Source organism: Crassostrea angulata, chromosome 1 (assembly GCF_025612915.1).
Source record: "Crassostrea angulata isolate pt1a10 chromosome 1, ASM2561291v2, whole genome shotgun sequence".
Lineage (NCBI taxonomy): Eukaryota > Metazoa > Mollusca > Bivalvia > Ostreida > Ostreidae > Magallana > Magallana angulata.
In genome coordinates, this window is record NC_069111.1 from 14,842,937 (window position 1) to 14,856,672 (window position 13,736).

The 13,736-nt window shown below is 34.1% G+C and overlaps 1 protein-coding gene across 1 annotated transcript; it reads right to left on the reverse strand.

Moving 5' to 3' along the window:
* Positions 1–325: 325 nt before the first annotated feature.
* LOC128187454 (protein quiver-like) lies at positions 326–12,626 on the reverse strand. The gene is made up of 3 exons (XM_052857896.1): positions 11,978–12,626; positions 7,545–7,688; positions 326–2,799 (listed from the first exon to the last, which is right to left on the reverse strand). Exons 1-3 carry the CDS (start codon positions 12,057–12,059, stop codon positions 2,576–2,578), a joined length of 450 nt encoding a protein of 149 aa, XP_052713856.1. The 5' UTR covers positions 12,060–12,626; the 3' UTR covers positions 326–2,575.
* Between the last annotated feature and the right edge of the window lie 1,110 nt (positions 12,627–13,736).

The following is a 13,736-nucleotide window of genomic DNA, read 5'->3' on the forward strand; positions in this document are numbered from 1 at the left end:
TACCATAATCATTTGATTGTATGATATTCATTTTGGCAAGCTTGTTTTAAAATTGTGTCATTTTATAGATCGAAAAAATATATGTAAACATTCATGAAACACAAACAATACGCGTACGTTTATTGAACACATTTGAAATGCGTGTCTATCACTAAGTACATATTGGAATGTCATATTTATACATACTCCTCTCTCTCTCTCTCTCTCTCTCTCTCTCTCTCTCTCTCTCTCTCTCTCTCTCTCTCTCTCTCTCTCTCATAAACGATTTTCAAAAATCGGTTCTATCAGAGTTATCGCTCTTGCAATAATAAAGAGACCATTTGTAAAGTGTATTAGGTGAAATTTTATTATGAATGAAATGTTAACACATGAAAAAAAATCTGGAATTCTATCAAATATCGGAAGACAAATAATCAACAAATGTGAATCCCGGTCTCCTTTTACTTATTGATAAATATGAGGAGCTTTGAAGTAAAACACACGTTCGTTAAATGCCAAAATAAGCATCACGGCACAAGAAATCAATATCACCCTAAATTCCCCAAATTTATCAATAAGGAAATGACACCATTATCTACTCAATAACAAGTGAGAAAAAAGTGGATTTTGACGCTTGGTACCGAGTACATTGTATATTATATAAACTCAAACATCGTCAAACCGTGCAGACACTTCTTAAACATATACACGAATATAAATAGGTGTGGTTCGGAAATAAAATCGTATGCACAATATAGACATTCGTGGATTTCTTCTAAACATTTGGCTTAGCATGCTATAAATAATCAATTATATAACATTCCATACTTGTTGTAAAAAGACTCTATGTATATAAACATGCTTGTTACACAGATCGTGTGTGACAACGGTAGTTTCAATATGAGTCACACAATACTGTGTACATTACAAAGATAACAAGCTTTGTACAGTTGTACTTCTTTACATATCACAATGCTATTTTTTCGCAGCTACATGTAGGTGTACAGTATAACAACTTTTAATATTTAAAAAAAAATTGTGTTGTCTCTAAGGAAAGGATAGAGTGCACACAATTCAATAATATTCCTCGATATATATATATTCCTATAAACCCCATTTTGACACACATCCTGTATAATACTAGTATCCAGCACTTAACAAATAATACGAAATTTAAATACTTTCAATATTCGTCACCCCAATTCTTAAAACAAGTTCACTCAAAATTAAAAAAAAATCCAAAGACACCATGACACGGATGAAATTCAATTTTTCCTTCTAAACTGAATTTTATTTTCCTTGTCATACATAGTATGTAGTATTTCCCTTAGATCTAGATCAAGCGCACACCCACTGTGACTATTGTTATCTAATTTAACATACTAGTATAGTTTAATATACTAAGCTCAGTACAACGTATTATGTGTGATGGTGGATGTCATCTATAAATACCATCTTATTTTCCATCTTATATTCCATCAAAAAGTGTTCACAGCAACTAACAACTAAATAACACACTGCGTGAAGAACTCGTAAAAATTAATTAAAAGCCTTTTCGTTGGTATCTAGCTAAAATGTATCGATTTGCACAAATCTTTTAATTTCTGTAGTTCCAATTAAGAGTTGTTAACCTTGATTCCGACTTTTCATCAATTAGGAAAAGAAATACACATACATGTATATACTCTGTAATGAGATATCTCCTTAATTACTAATGGGAGTACCCAAATTTATTGAAATGTATGTCGGTGTTTCTAGATGATCTTAAAAGAACTCGTGACTTTTCCATTTTTAACACACACCATGGTAATTAATACTTGCAACAGGATTATAAAAAATTTCGAAAAATTGTAAACACAAACTTAAAATAATAAAAAAAAAACAAAAAACAAACAAACGCAGATCCCTCATCGATGTATAGCCCAAAAATTTGAAGAAAAAAGTCATAAATCAAAATTACTCGATCAACAAGGAGCAAATCTTTTGAAAGGAAAAACCAAATCATTCACATGAACAGACAACGATCAGATCACAATTCTTGATTGCATAGTCATTATAAATGGAACAGAGCTAATGTGCTCTATGTATAGTCACTAGACTCGATAATGGTAAGAAAACTACTGCCTAGTGGAGCTTGCTCACGAATAACCATGGTAACAGATGCACAAAAGTGTTAAACTTGTGTACGAAATGGACAATCACACGACTCCATATTCACTTGTTAGTTACAGAATTTTGTCCAAACTATAAAAATTTGAAGGAAAATATCGCATCCATGATAATTTTGAGAGAAATCAAGTTTCTCGAGTTCCGAAGGCCCGTATAGAAATGATGACTTTTTTTCGTTCCAGCGGTCATTGGGGACGCGACATAGTAACAAAACCCATCTTATTAACAAAATGGTTTGGCATTATTCGTTGATTGAACATATGGCGTATAATTAATAGCGTGTATTAATTTTCCAGCCATGAATCATTGATAGGGTAAACCAAGAAAACGCAACAAGGCCGTCCATGATACAGAGATCCTAAACAGTGTCAGGGGACTCTTAATTTTCGTCTAAACCTCTCTGCCAAACACACACACGCAAGTGGCGTCACTGTCTCCATGGTAACCAGAAAAATGTGAGCAGCAGACATAGGATAAGGGAAACCACATGTGACTGAGTTAATCTGAGTCGAGAAAAGCCGGAGTTGCACAAGTTACGTCCGCACATACAAAGGTATCCGTTCCCGAAGCTCTCGGTTCGACACACGCCATCTATCAACATAATGTTCATGTCCATTTTGGCTGAGCATGTTCTCTCGAGGTACAATTTCCCTGTAAGCATAAAAAAGTAAATTGTTAGACAATAGGCTATATACAGTAAACAGTTTTTAAACCTGTTACATGCATATACATCAAAATGTGTACTACGAAATGTAGAAATAGTACCCTTGACTTATACTGAATTAAGTTGATAAAAATGATATGAAGATAAAAAAAAGATGTGAAGCAACCGTGTGAATAAGCTGGGGTCAGGACACAAAAATCTATATCTATAGAATTCATTATTAGCCGCAATTCCATATTATAAGACTTTGTCCAGCAAGAAGCATGAATTATAAATTAGTCAAAGCTTGATGCACCCACCCAGGCTTACACGTTCACATGCATATTGTGCACTCGACTTAACTATCTATATTTCATGTGCGCCGATTTCCAAAGCACCAAAATGCAAAACATTGTCGGTAAGTGCAATGGTAGTTGATCTATCAAATCATTGCAAATGGTCTGAAGAGTTTGATACATTTAGTGCATATAATGTATGTGCGTTTTGTAATACCAATAACAAAAGCAAATGGTTTTATTTCTTCCTTTTTCAACAAAGAGAAGAGTCGTGTTATCTAAGATAGTACGCAAATAATTTGCACGAATTTAAGCTACATACGTATACATGTAGCCATATGCATCTTCTAAGTTTGTTTTGTTTATTTTACTGCTTCCTCAGTATGCATGGGTTCTTGTGTAAACATGTAATATCAAAGGCTACTGCTAAGTCTGCATCTGGATCCAATTTAATCATTAACACTGGGGAATATACTAGCATTCATATAGATATAGAACATACAATATGCAATGTTCTGAAATCCATTGTTAAGTGTTCGAGTTCTTGGTCCCTAAAGACAAAGCGCGCAAAACCTTCTAGTTCCAAGCAATCGCAATAGAACGGCTATACTAACACAAAATTTTGGAACAATTTCAAATATTCCTCATTGTTAAGGAGCAATGAAGTGTTTTAGCAGGAAAATGCATCATGCTGAAATTAAAGAAATGAAGACACATTTGCAAGACAAAATTGACTTTTGCCCCGCGAGAATTATGAGAAAATAGAAAGAAAATGATAGACTTGGCAAGAGCTTCAGTTGATTGCCAAAATGTACAATTCATTGATATTAAAGATTGTTGTATTCCCTTGCGTACATCTAATGACCTCGATGGCATTGCACTTAGATTTTTAACCCTTTAAAGGCACTTGGACACGATTTGAGCTCAAAATTTTAAATTTTATTTTTCCATTTTTAATGTTTAGAATGGATTATATGGATATTTTTAATGCTTTTTTAAAATTTGAAAGTCAGATATTGAGTTATAAGCAAGATACAGATTTTGGAATTCTTTGTTTTGTAAACAAAGCTCGAGCCTTGTTATTGTTTACATAATTTTATGTGTTTTATTGGTATAAGTTTCAATCAAATATTGCTTCTGCTATTGATAATATATTTTATAAACACGTTGAATAGGTTTGCCATATTTCCCACGGGTTCTTATGTTAAAGAAGAAATGAAATTACATACTTTACATTATTTGTAAACAAATATAAGACTCGAGTTTTGTTTACATAACAACGAGTTCTTACCTCTGTATCTCCTTTATAACTTAAATTCTAACATTCAAATTTTGGTCAACCATTCAAAATTTGCAAGTAAACCATTTTATATATAAAAAATAAAAATTTTGACCTAAAATCGTGTCCAAATCCCTTTAAAGTTCTTATATGCATACGTACATGTCTTTTTTATTTCTTCATGTATGCTGTATTTTAAACATTGTCATAGTTGGTACGAAATGTTTATTAAATAAACCTAGCATAATACAACCAAAATCACTGAAAAAAAATTTTCAAAGGTAAACATTGCGTGAAGCCTTCCAACAAAAGTCAGTTACTTTTTATCAGGTGTCAAAATAATAGTTATTTCTGATGCATCGAGATGATGAATAGATTGAAATTCAAGTGTGTATGTATGTACAAATCACCAGTCAAAATTAAATGACTATTGATCCTCATCTTTCCCACCTGAAATATATGTGCAATTTTGAAAGCAAAGACACTAAGGGCATAGGTACCCCTTTAACACTATTTTAAAAATAAATTTAAGATAGCCGATCCACACTTTTCTCTTATTTATGATTTGATACAAGTGTAAGGATGGTTGAAATAACCCGCGTAGTGAAAAAATTGAACTAATCGTATTGTTGATCCACAGATATCTTAGATTTGCCAGATTTCTGGAATTTCTAATATGCTACAAAGCAAAGCAATCGCCACATTTGGTTCCCCCACCCTCGGCCCTTTAGGATTACCTTTAGAAAAAAGAAAGAAATAAGATTTTAAAAAAATGCGTTGGGGGTCTTGTATTAAACATGGATTGAAATCAAATTAAGAAATTGGCAACTGCATGTACACGTATGAAAATCAAGATATTCGATGTATCGATATGTCGAAATATCATCGCTTTCATCCCAATGAGGGCTGATACATCTTTGTGATATACTTTGACATTTATGCATATTAACGTTTTTAAAGTAAATGAGACTTTCCCCGTCCATTATATTTGTCTGTTGGTTTAAATATTTAATGAACATAAGTACATTTTCCTCGAATAACCTTTACTAATACATGTACATTTGTATATCATAAATGTTATTGATATTCTGTGTATTTCGTTCATTTGTTTGCGCAATGGTCAAATTTGATATGGCTCAACTTTTCTGTATAAAACAGGCAGTTCAGATATCAAAATTCTAGAATATGCAGAGATAACCGTGCTCATTAGATGTATTATTAACATCCACTGAGCATTTTGATTAACATATATAGCTTTCAAATTGTTCTGATTCGGGAATCTAAAACAATTTAACCGTGTATGAATATGTGTTCACAAAACTTGAACTACTTTTTAAAACTACTTAACACATGGTTGCCATCAAAATATGTTACTTGTATTTTATCTTTAAATGTATATTTACATAATGATTATTGCCAACATCTGGTTTTATGTACTGGCTTATTCTATATTTTGATGAATTATTTTAGTAAATAATCGATACTTAGCACAGCAAGCAATGAAAACATGGAAATCAGAGGGTGCTGTCCTAATATGGATATAACTTCCATATAAGGAAGAAATGTTAAAGGTCAACTCTTCTTGGCTCTTCCGTCTACATAACGATCTGGTTGATACTAGTACATGTCATAGGTATTTTTACACATTTTGTACAAAGAATGAATAATTCGAAAGGGATTCAAAACAGATATAAACAGTAAAATTCAAATTCTTTCTATGTGGTTATACTGTTGCGATCTGTGCAGAAAGAATTAGGTAAACTGCGGGTTTATGTGTATTTTTTGACAAAGTTCGCAACCATCTTAACTGTATGAACAACATCGGAAACATTTTATTATTTATATGATGCGACATTATTAGTTATACGTTTACTTGAATTGGTACTATGCATGGTTGCCCTAAGTTTATGCATTACAAAGATATATGAGAAAATTGATATCGATAACTATAAGACTATCACTCATTTAGTCCATTATCCGAAGCAGTTGTAACTACATGTATATATATACACATGTACATGTAAGCACTGAGTCCGCGTAACTCTAAGCATATACTATTGCATACAGTATCATTAAATACCCAGTTATTAAGATCCCGTGGTCCTGTAGGACTCTACTACATAACTTGATTTATTCTGTATTCATCATTGGCATATACATGTACGTAAGCATGTAGCCTAATGAATGAAATCGAGTCTATAGACGCTAACACTCTCAAACATGGCCGCCTAAGCTTGAATTACAACGAATATATAGAACATGACGTGGGGGTTCCCAATGGCTTTTCATACTAAAGTATATGTATATTGAATTTTATTGTACCGACTGCTGAAATACCATTATAAAGGTACAATCCATTTGAACACACCTCTGATATTTCGAATTTATTTACTGCTGACCTCCTGATTTGAAATTTGAATCTTGATAAACATGTACAGTATTGAGACCAGATAACGTCTTCTCTAAGATTCGATTTTTTCTTCTTGCTCAATATTTTGTTCTGAAAATTAAAATGCCTAGTCCATTTGATGCCAGGTTTCTAGATTTTGATTATTTCATACATAATATTATTTGATAAATTCACGATCAGTGAAATTCAGTCAATAAATAAGACTTTTCATATCAACTTCAATTAATCCTTTTTTACCAATATCTCGTAAAATTGACACTAAGAATCTACATAATTTGATTTTTCAATAACCCTTCCTGCGTTATTCAATTTTACTAATAACCATTCCCATATCCCTTCCATTTGAATCTCCGACTCTACATTTAAGTTATGATCATGAAAGATATCCGAGTCCATGCAGGCCAGGCCCCACCGCCACAAACTTTCCTAGGCCTCGAGTCAATAGTCAGCCTCAAGTCTAAGTACTGACTTCAAAGTTATGCACTTTCTTTAAAGGATTAAAATTGACAAATGAGTTGAGTCGAGTCAATACTCAGCCTCAAGTCTGAGTATTGACATCAAAGTTATGCACTTTCTTTAAAGGATTAAATTAATGAATGAGTTGAGCGAGTGGAGTCGAGTCAATACTCAGCCTCAAGTCTGAGTATTGACCTCAAATTTATGCCCTTCCCTTTAAAAGGATTTAAGTTGATAAATGATTTGAGCGATTTTAAAATGTTGATGACGGATGGGCCAGGTCCAAGTTATATGAGTTTTAATTGTACTCACCGTTGATATATCGAGTCCATTTGACGCAGACTCCCTTGTGGCACTCCTCGTCCTTGAGGAAGTTGTTGGTTCTGCTGTCGACTGGATCGTTACACGTGTCGTTTTTATCTAACCTTGATATGCACATATAACATCGTATGGGAACTGTAGGGGAAAAAAGAAGTTTAAATATGTAACAAATTCCATACATTGCACATTGGAATCGATGGGAAATGATTCGATTGATATTAGAATTTAAAGTTCGATTGTTTATTGTATATGTTTTCAAGGTGGGGTATGGTTGGGAGGGTTACTGTTTGTGAGATTTCGATGTTGGGGTGGCTGTTTGCTTGGCTTGCTTTTTTCTGGTGGGCTTTGGAATTTTTTCTATCTTTTTTTTTTTTTTTTTGGTAAGAACTGTACGATATTTGCTTTATAAATTGTCGAATTAGCTTTCGTCCGTCCTAATAAAGTTTAGGTTTAGTTGAATAATGTCAATTTAAATGTATAAGATCACGGAGGTGACATGGGAGGACACAGTTTTTGATTCCACTACGCAGAGCAAATAGAAAGGAGACCTCAATGACAAGCCCGCCGAGAAGTCATTTTGATATCAAATAAAAAGTAATCAAAACCCAATGTGTTTTCTTTATATATTCTAGGGATCACGACAGAGACTCAATAAACAAGATTTAGTTTGCAATTGACTTTCGAAAATTCAAAACTAGGAGAGAAATTGTTACTGGAAAAACAAACACGATAATCCCACATACGCTTTGGGAATGTAGTTACAATTTCACAGACAAAGTAAACGTAAGTGTAACACATTAAACCTCGTTAAATTCTGGTTGAATATTAGACAACAAAATATTGTAACGCTGTCTGATTGTCATTTATAAAATGTTTAATTCCAGGTGCTCGTTCTTTGGTCAGGGTGGTAACAGTAACCTTGTTTGCTCTTCACGTGCTGTAATGTGTATGCACTACATATGAAGACGTTTTGCTCAGTATATACAGTTGTAGTAATTGTAACGTTTTACTGGGTCTTTGGTTCGACGACTGAACTATACAAGTTTCCTGTTTGTTTTCCATCCTTCTCTCCTATATTCTTTAAAATGGATAATGACATAACACCTGCAACTTCCCAAAAGTAAATTACATACCTCACACAGGTGACAGAAAATACGAATGTTAGAAAGAAAATGTAAAGTCGACTTCAGCTTAAAACTTTGTTTCACTATTTATTTCAACGCATTCTTTCACTACGTGGAGTCGTGGACTCATGTATTTATGGTCTGATAACTCTTTGTGTAAGTATTTCAATAGTTATTTTATTTCTTAAGGGCACGAGGAGGTCAAATAAATTGCTGTTTAATCCTTATTCAGTTACTATTTTTCATCATTTAAATATTCAACAATGGTTTATGAACAGTTTTTTGTAAGAAGAAAGTTCTTTAAATTTTTATCCTTTTCCCTCTTCCAATCATTTTTTTTCTTGGGAATTTTTCTATAAAAGTATGCTATTGTTAGATCTGAATAACTATATAGTACATGTATTAACTATTCATAGTTAATCAGCGATTTATATACTAGTATTCGATATTATAAATAATATAGTGCGTAAATAGATACATTGGTTTTTTTTCTACAATATTTACATTTTCAACTGTCTTTTTCCTTGATAATATTACGAATCAATTTTGAAGCATATAGCCCAATAATTCCAAAAAGATGAACGACACAAAATGGGCGTGTTTTATAGTATAACCGTAAAATGGTATAGGTTGCATCGCGTAATAATACATAGCATATGCTTTACGAAAAAATAGTGGGTTTAAAATATTGTTTTATAGTGTACAAAATGGAAATAATATAAATATAAGTAATATTAAGGAATCATTCTTTGAATATTATGAGGTGATAATTTCGGTCGGAGCAAGGTCAAATCAACCCTAAAGCCCTTAATTCGGGCTTGATTGGATTTGACCACGCCCCGACCAAAATTATCACCTCACAACACTCAAAAAATGATTCCTTATTCCTTAAGTAAACCTACAACAGAAGATATAATGGACATAAACCAAGACCGTTGGAGGGCCGCGGCGTGGTAGTGGCCACCATGTCCTTGAAACGAAGAGCGCCGTATAGATTACGATTTTCAAATTTTAAACCTAAAATATTTGGATTTTTTTCTTCACTAAATACTAGAGTTTGTTGCTAAAATCATATACAAATTTTAAATGAAGATATGGTAGGTAATTAGTTAAGCATCAAGTCTCCTGAAAATCCCAAAACAGGTCCACAACTAGGGTTTTGCATACATTTTTTATCAATAGCCATATTGCTGAAGTGCAACTTAGTCGACTAGAATAACAAATAATTCAATTAGGACTTCTTTTCCATGATAATTTCAGCTCCTTAAGGACATCAAAAAGAGAAAAAAAGACCGTCAAGCCCCTCGTCAAAACATGGTTAATCATTTTTAAGACGACAGAACCATCTTAAGAAAGATCCCTGCTTGTTCAGGAGGTCGGAAAGAATCAATACGCTTATCTACTGTCCGTGAACTAGGTTTGCCTACGTCCATCAACCCATGCCTCCTTCTTGACCATCAAAAAATTACATCTACGGACCTGCGAGGGGTCAATCGTGTCTTTGGAATCACCCAAGCACCGAACAGCCTTAATTGTGAACTGCTGGTTCGATTTACAGAGGGAAGTGGAATATTTTACCCAAAGATTAATGATTTCCTTCTTTGGTCCGTGATTGATCTTTAACTTTTCTCATGAATTACCCGAAGTTTATTAGCAAACGTCTTCATTTCATGTTAGCTGCATGCAACTCGTGGACGCAGTAGATGGAAGATCCTTCATCCATAATTGATAACAAGAGATCAGTCTGACGGCACATCCCTATTGACAGAAAATAAATCCCTTGCTGGAGAATTGGCTCTATAAGTATCTATACTGTAATAACCCTGATGAGAATTGGGAGGTGGAAGGACTATTCTTACACAGTGGTTCTCATATTGTCTACACACAATTCGGGAGCCCCCAATCAATGAGTAACAAACAGACTGTAATGATTTTATAGAGACACCTGCTTTGATGACGTTAGTCCTTTTTTAAAAAACTGTTTAAAGGCTATACAAACAATGTACATCTGGAACAATGGTGTTACGCGTTTAATGTTATACCAGTTTTTGATCAATTGTTCGATAAGTCAGTTGTAAAGATAAATGAACTAGTTCTAGATTTCATGTGAATTTGTATGGGGAAAAAATTCCCATTCCGCATCTAGGCCAAAACGGCTCTCTATCATTAAAAGGCATCGGAAGGTTTGGTATAATACATGTATTGGCGTTTTTGTTAATTCATACCTAAGACTAATAATTTCTTATTCACCGTAATTGTACATTGTTCCTCTTGCTGAATCAGTCGAATAAATAATCGAACGAATCGTACATTCATCTTAATTCAATAAAACCCAAACTAAACAAAATTTTACCCTTTTCGGTATTAAAATATAAAGCATTATCAGAATGGGACACGAAAAAGCAATGAAAAACAACCCAAAAAATATACAAACGCCGACAATGATAACTGGCCCCGCGAGAGTTCTATTCGAACACGATTAAGTAATTCATAGCAGACCTAACGAAGATAACAGAATTAGCGGAGGATGAGCCCGCTCATCTTTATCCTCTAACGATTACAATACCTTAGACTACGGGCTAAAAATACATCCAATAAGATCGATGGGATGAGCTGTAATAGCATCCAAAACAGATGCCTACAGTATATATACATGTCAATTTAGGCGGGAAACGAAAATTTGTGCCCAGAAACCACTTCGTATTATGTACACTCCAGTGCAAATTAATATGTATTGAGGTATTAATTCACGGGTCTTGATTGAATTGCTTAATAGGAAAATTGGAATACGCATTCTACCATATCTTATGTCTTATAGGAAATAAAACAATTTGCATGTTATCCGCCATAGGGATGAATATTAGATTTAGCACATGTTAATAGTGGGTAAGAAATTGAAATGGAAAAATTTAAAGAATTCCTCTCTAATGAGACAAGACTTTTAAAGGGATTTCCGAATACACTTAAAGCTTAACCGTGAGGTAAACAAAACACAGGGCTCGTACGCACTCAAAGAGAATTGTAGTAAAGTTAGTCACATTTATTAAACGACGTAAACAGGAAAAAACTTTCAATGCAATTATGTCTACAACCCCAAAACATGTTCAAGAAAGATGGTTATAAATAGTTGCACACTACCTAGAGGGAGAGGGTATACTGTGTTTGCAAAACAGTGTGGAACTTTTTGGTTCTACCAGGAATGGGACAGAGATTTGAACGTGGCACTGCGTTATTCATGTGCATGAATGGCACTATTCGACCTCATTATACAAATGCATTTTGAGCGTTCACACCACATACCTGTCAAGTCGTCCTGGCCATACACAGCCACACAACACGAAAGAATCAATAATAAGGCAAGAATAAAGAAATTTGACGGCATAGCAGCAAAACTCCCATCAGTTAATCCAACCTCTCATTATGTTTTGGCCATAATGGAAACACAGGAAAGGTTAGCAGAGGGTTTGTCTCTCTTTCCTCCTCTTCTTCTCTCTATCCTACACCTCCGCCATACAACTGCACGCGCCTGTCGAGCCACACTTGCTTAGGATGCGCTGTAACTTGATAGCGCGTTCGGCGCACGCAAGATCGAGGGGAACTGATAATGAGCACATGAAATATATCTCCAGTGATAAAAAAAAAATCCCGTTCGATTGAGCAGTATTCGCCTTCACAGCACCTATAAAGTGTTTCAGCTATGCCGAGTTCCGTTGGGGCCTTGAGATCTTCAAGCCGATCGTTGCCCGATTTCTGTTCCTTCTCCTCTGGGACGGAGGCCCGTGTATTGTATTGATATTATGCTTTTTTCACACTTGATCGCCGATCACTGGGTCTCGGAGATTTTCTGCCAAGTGTGCGTTTACGAAGGTATTGTGTACTCGACCTTTTGTAATCCTTTTCGACACAAATACCCTCCTATTCGGGATAACTTAAATGCGTGTTGTGGTCTTTCTTAAAATTGATTACGTTCCAACTGAATGATTCGCTTTGATGTAGATCGAATTAATCATCCGTAGAGCTGGGTCTAATTTTTATAGCTGATACTCGGTAATCTAATATAAACATGTAGATTTAAATGTTTCATAAAACCATATTGCATCTAGACTTAAATACATAATTTCTATCAAGTGAATAAGCAAAGATCAATATGCTTGAATTCACGAAAGCCCCCAGTGATTAACTATAGAATATACTTTGTGTACACCGATCTTTAATTGCGGTGTACAAATGCATTATATTGATCTTATATGTGGCCAAACACAGAATGTACGGATCGAATATCATATTCATCGCTTTTATTCTGCAAAACGAGCCATCATTGACTAACCACATACGGTAATACGTGTAAAATGGAAAAAATGTAAATTAAATTTCGTAAAAATTTTTAACAGCCTTAGTAGGTAGTTTAGATATATTTTCAATATAAAGACGGACGGAGAGAGAGAGAGAGAGAGAGAGAGAGAGAGAGAGAGAGAGAGAGAGGGGTTTAGATTTACGATTTAACAAAATGCGATTAATCGATGGATTTTCAAGTATAATCAGACCATAAATATTTATCTAAGAACCCAAAGTACAAAATGATTAGGATCGGATTAGCAATAATTTTTAAACTTCCTTACGGTTAACTCAGAAATAACCGTATCTTATGTACGTGTATGATTATAGAAGACAACTCAGATCTCTCTTCTTTTACTTATGTACCAACTTCTATGAAAGTTATCTTTCCTTTCAAAGGCTGTACGATATTAAACCCACCCTCGATCGTTGATACATGTGTCATGACTAGTTATGGACTTATTGACAATTAAGAATTGTTAATTAGTAAAGTACACATGTACTTATATGTATGAAGATGAAGAAATCATGATCATGACTTAATTGTTTCATTTTGGTCGCCGATCAAAACAATATGAAGGCGCTACATCATTAATTAATGATAGGATCAAGTAAATTTGTTCAGGGAGGTCCAAGACATAGTTTGTCGGAATTTCGGATTTTTACTATGTGAATTTAATAAATTTGATATTTTCCAGGGAGTCCGGACCCCTCCCCCCCTTTC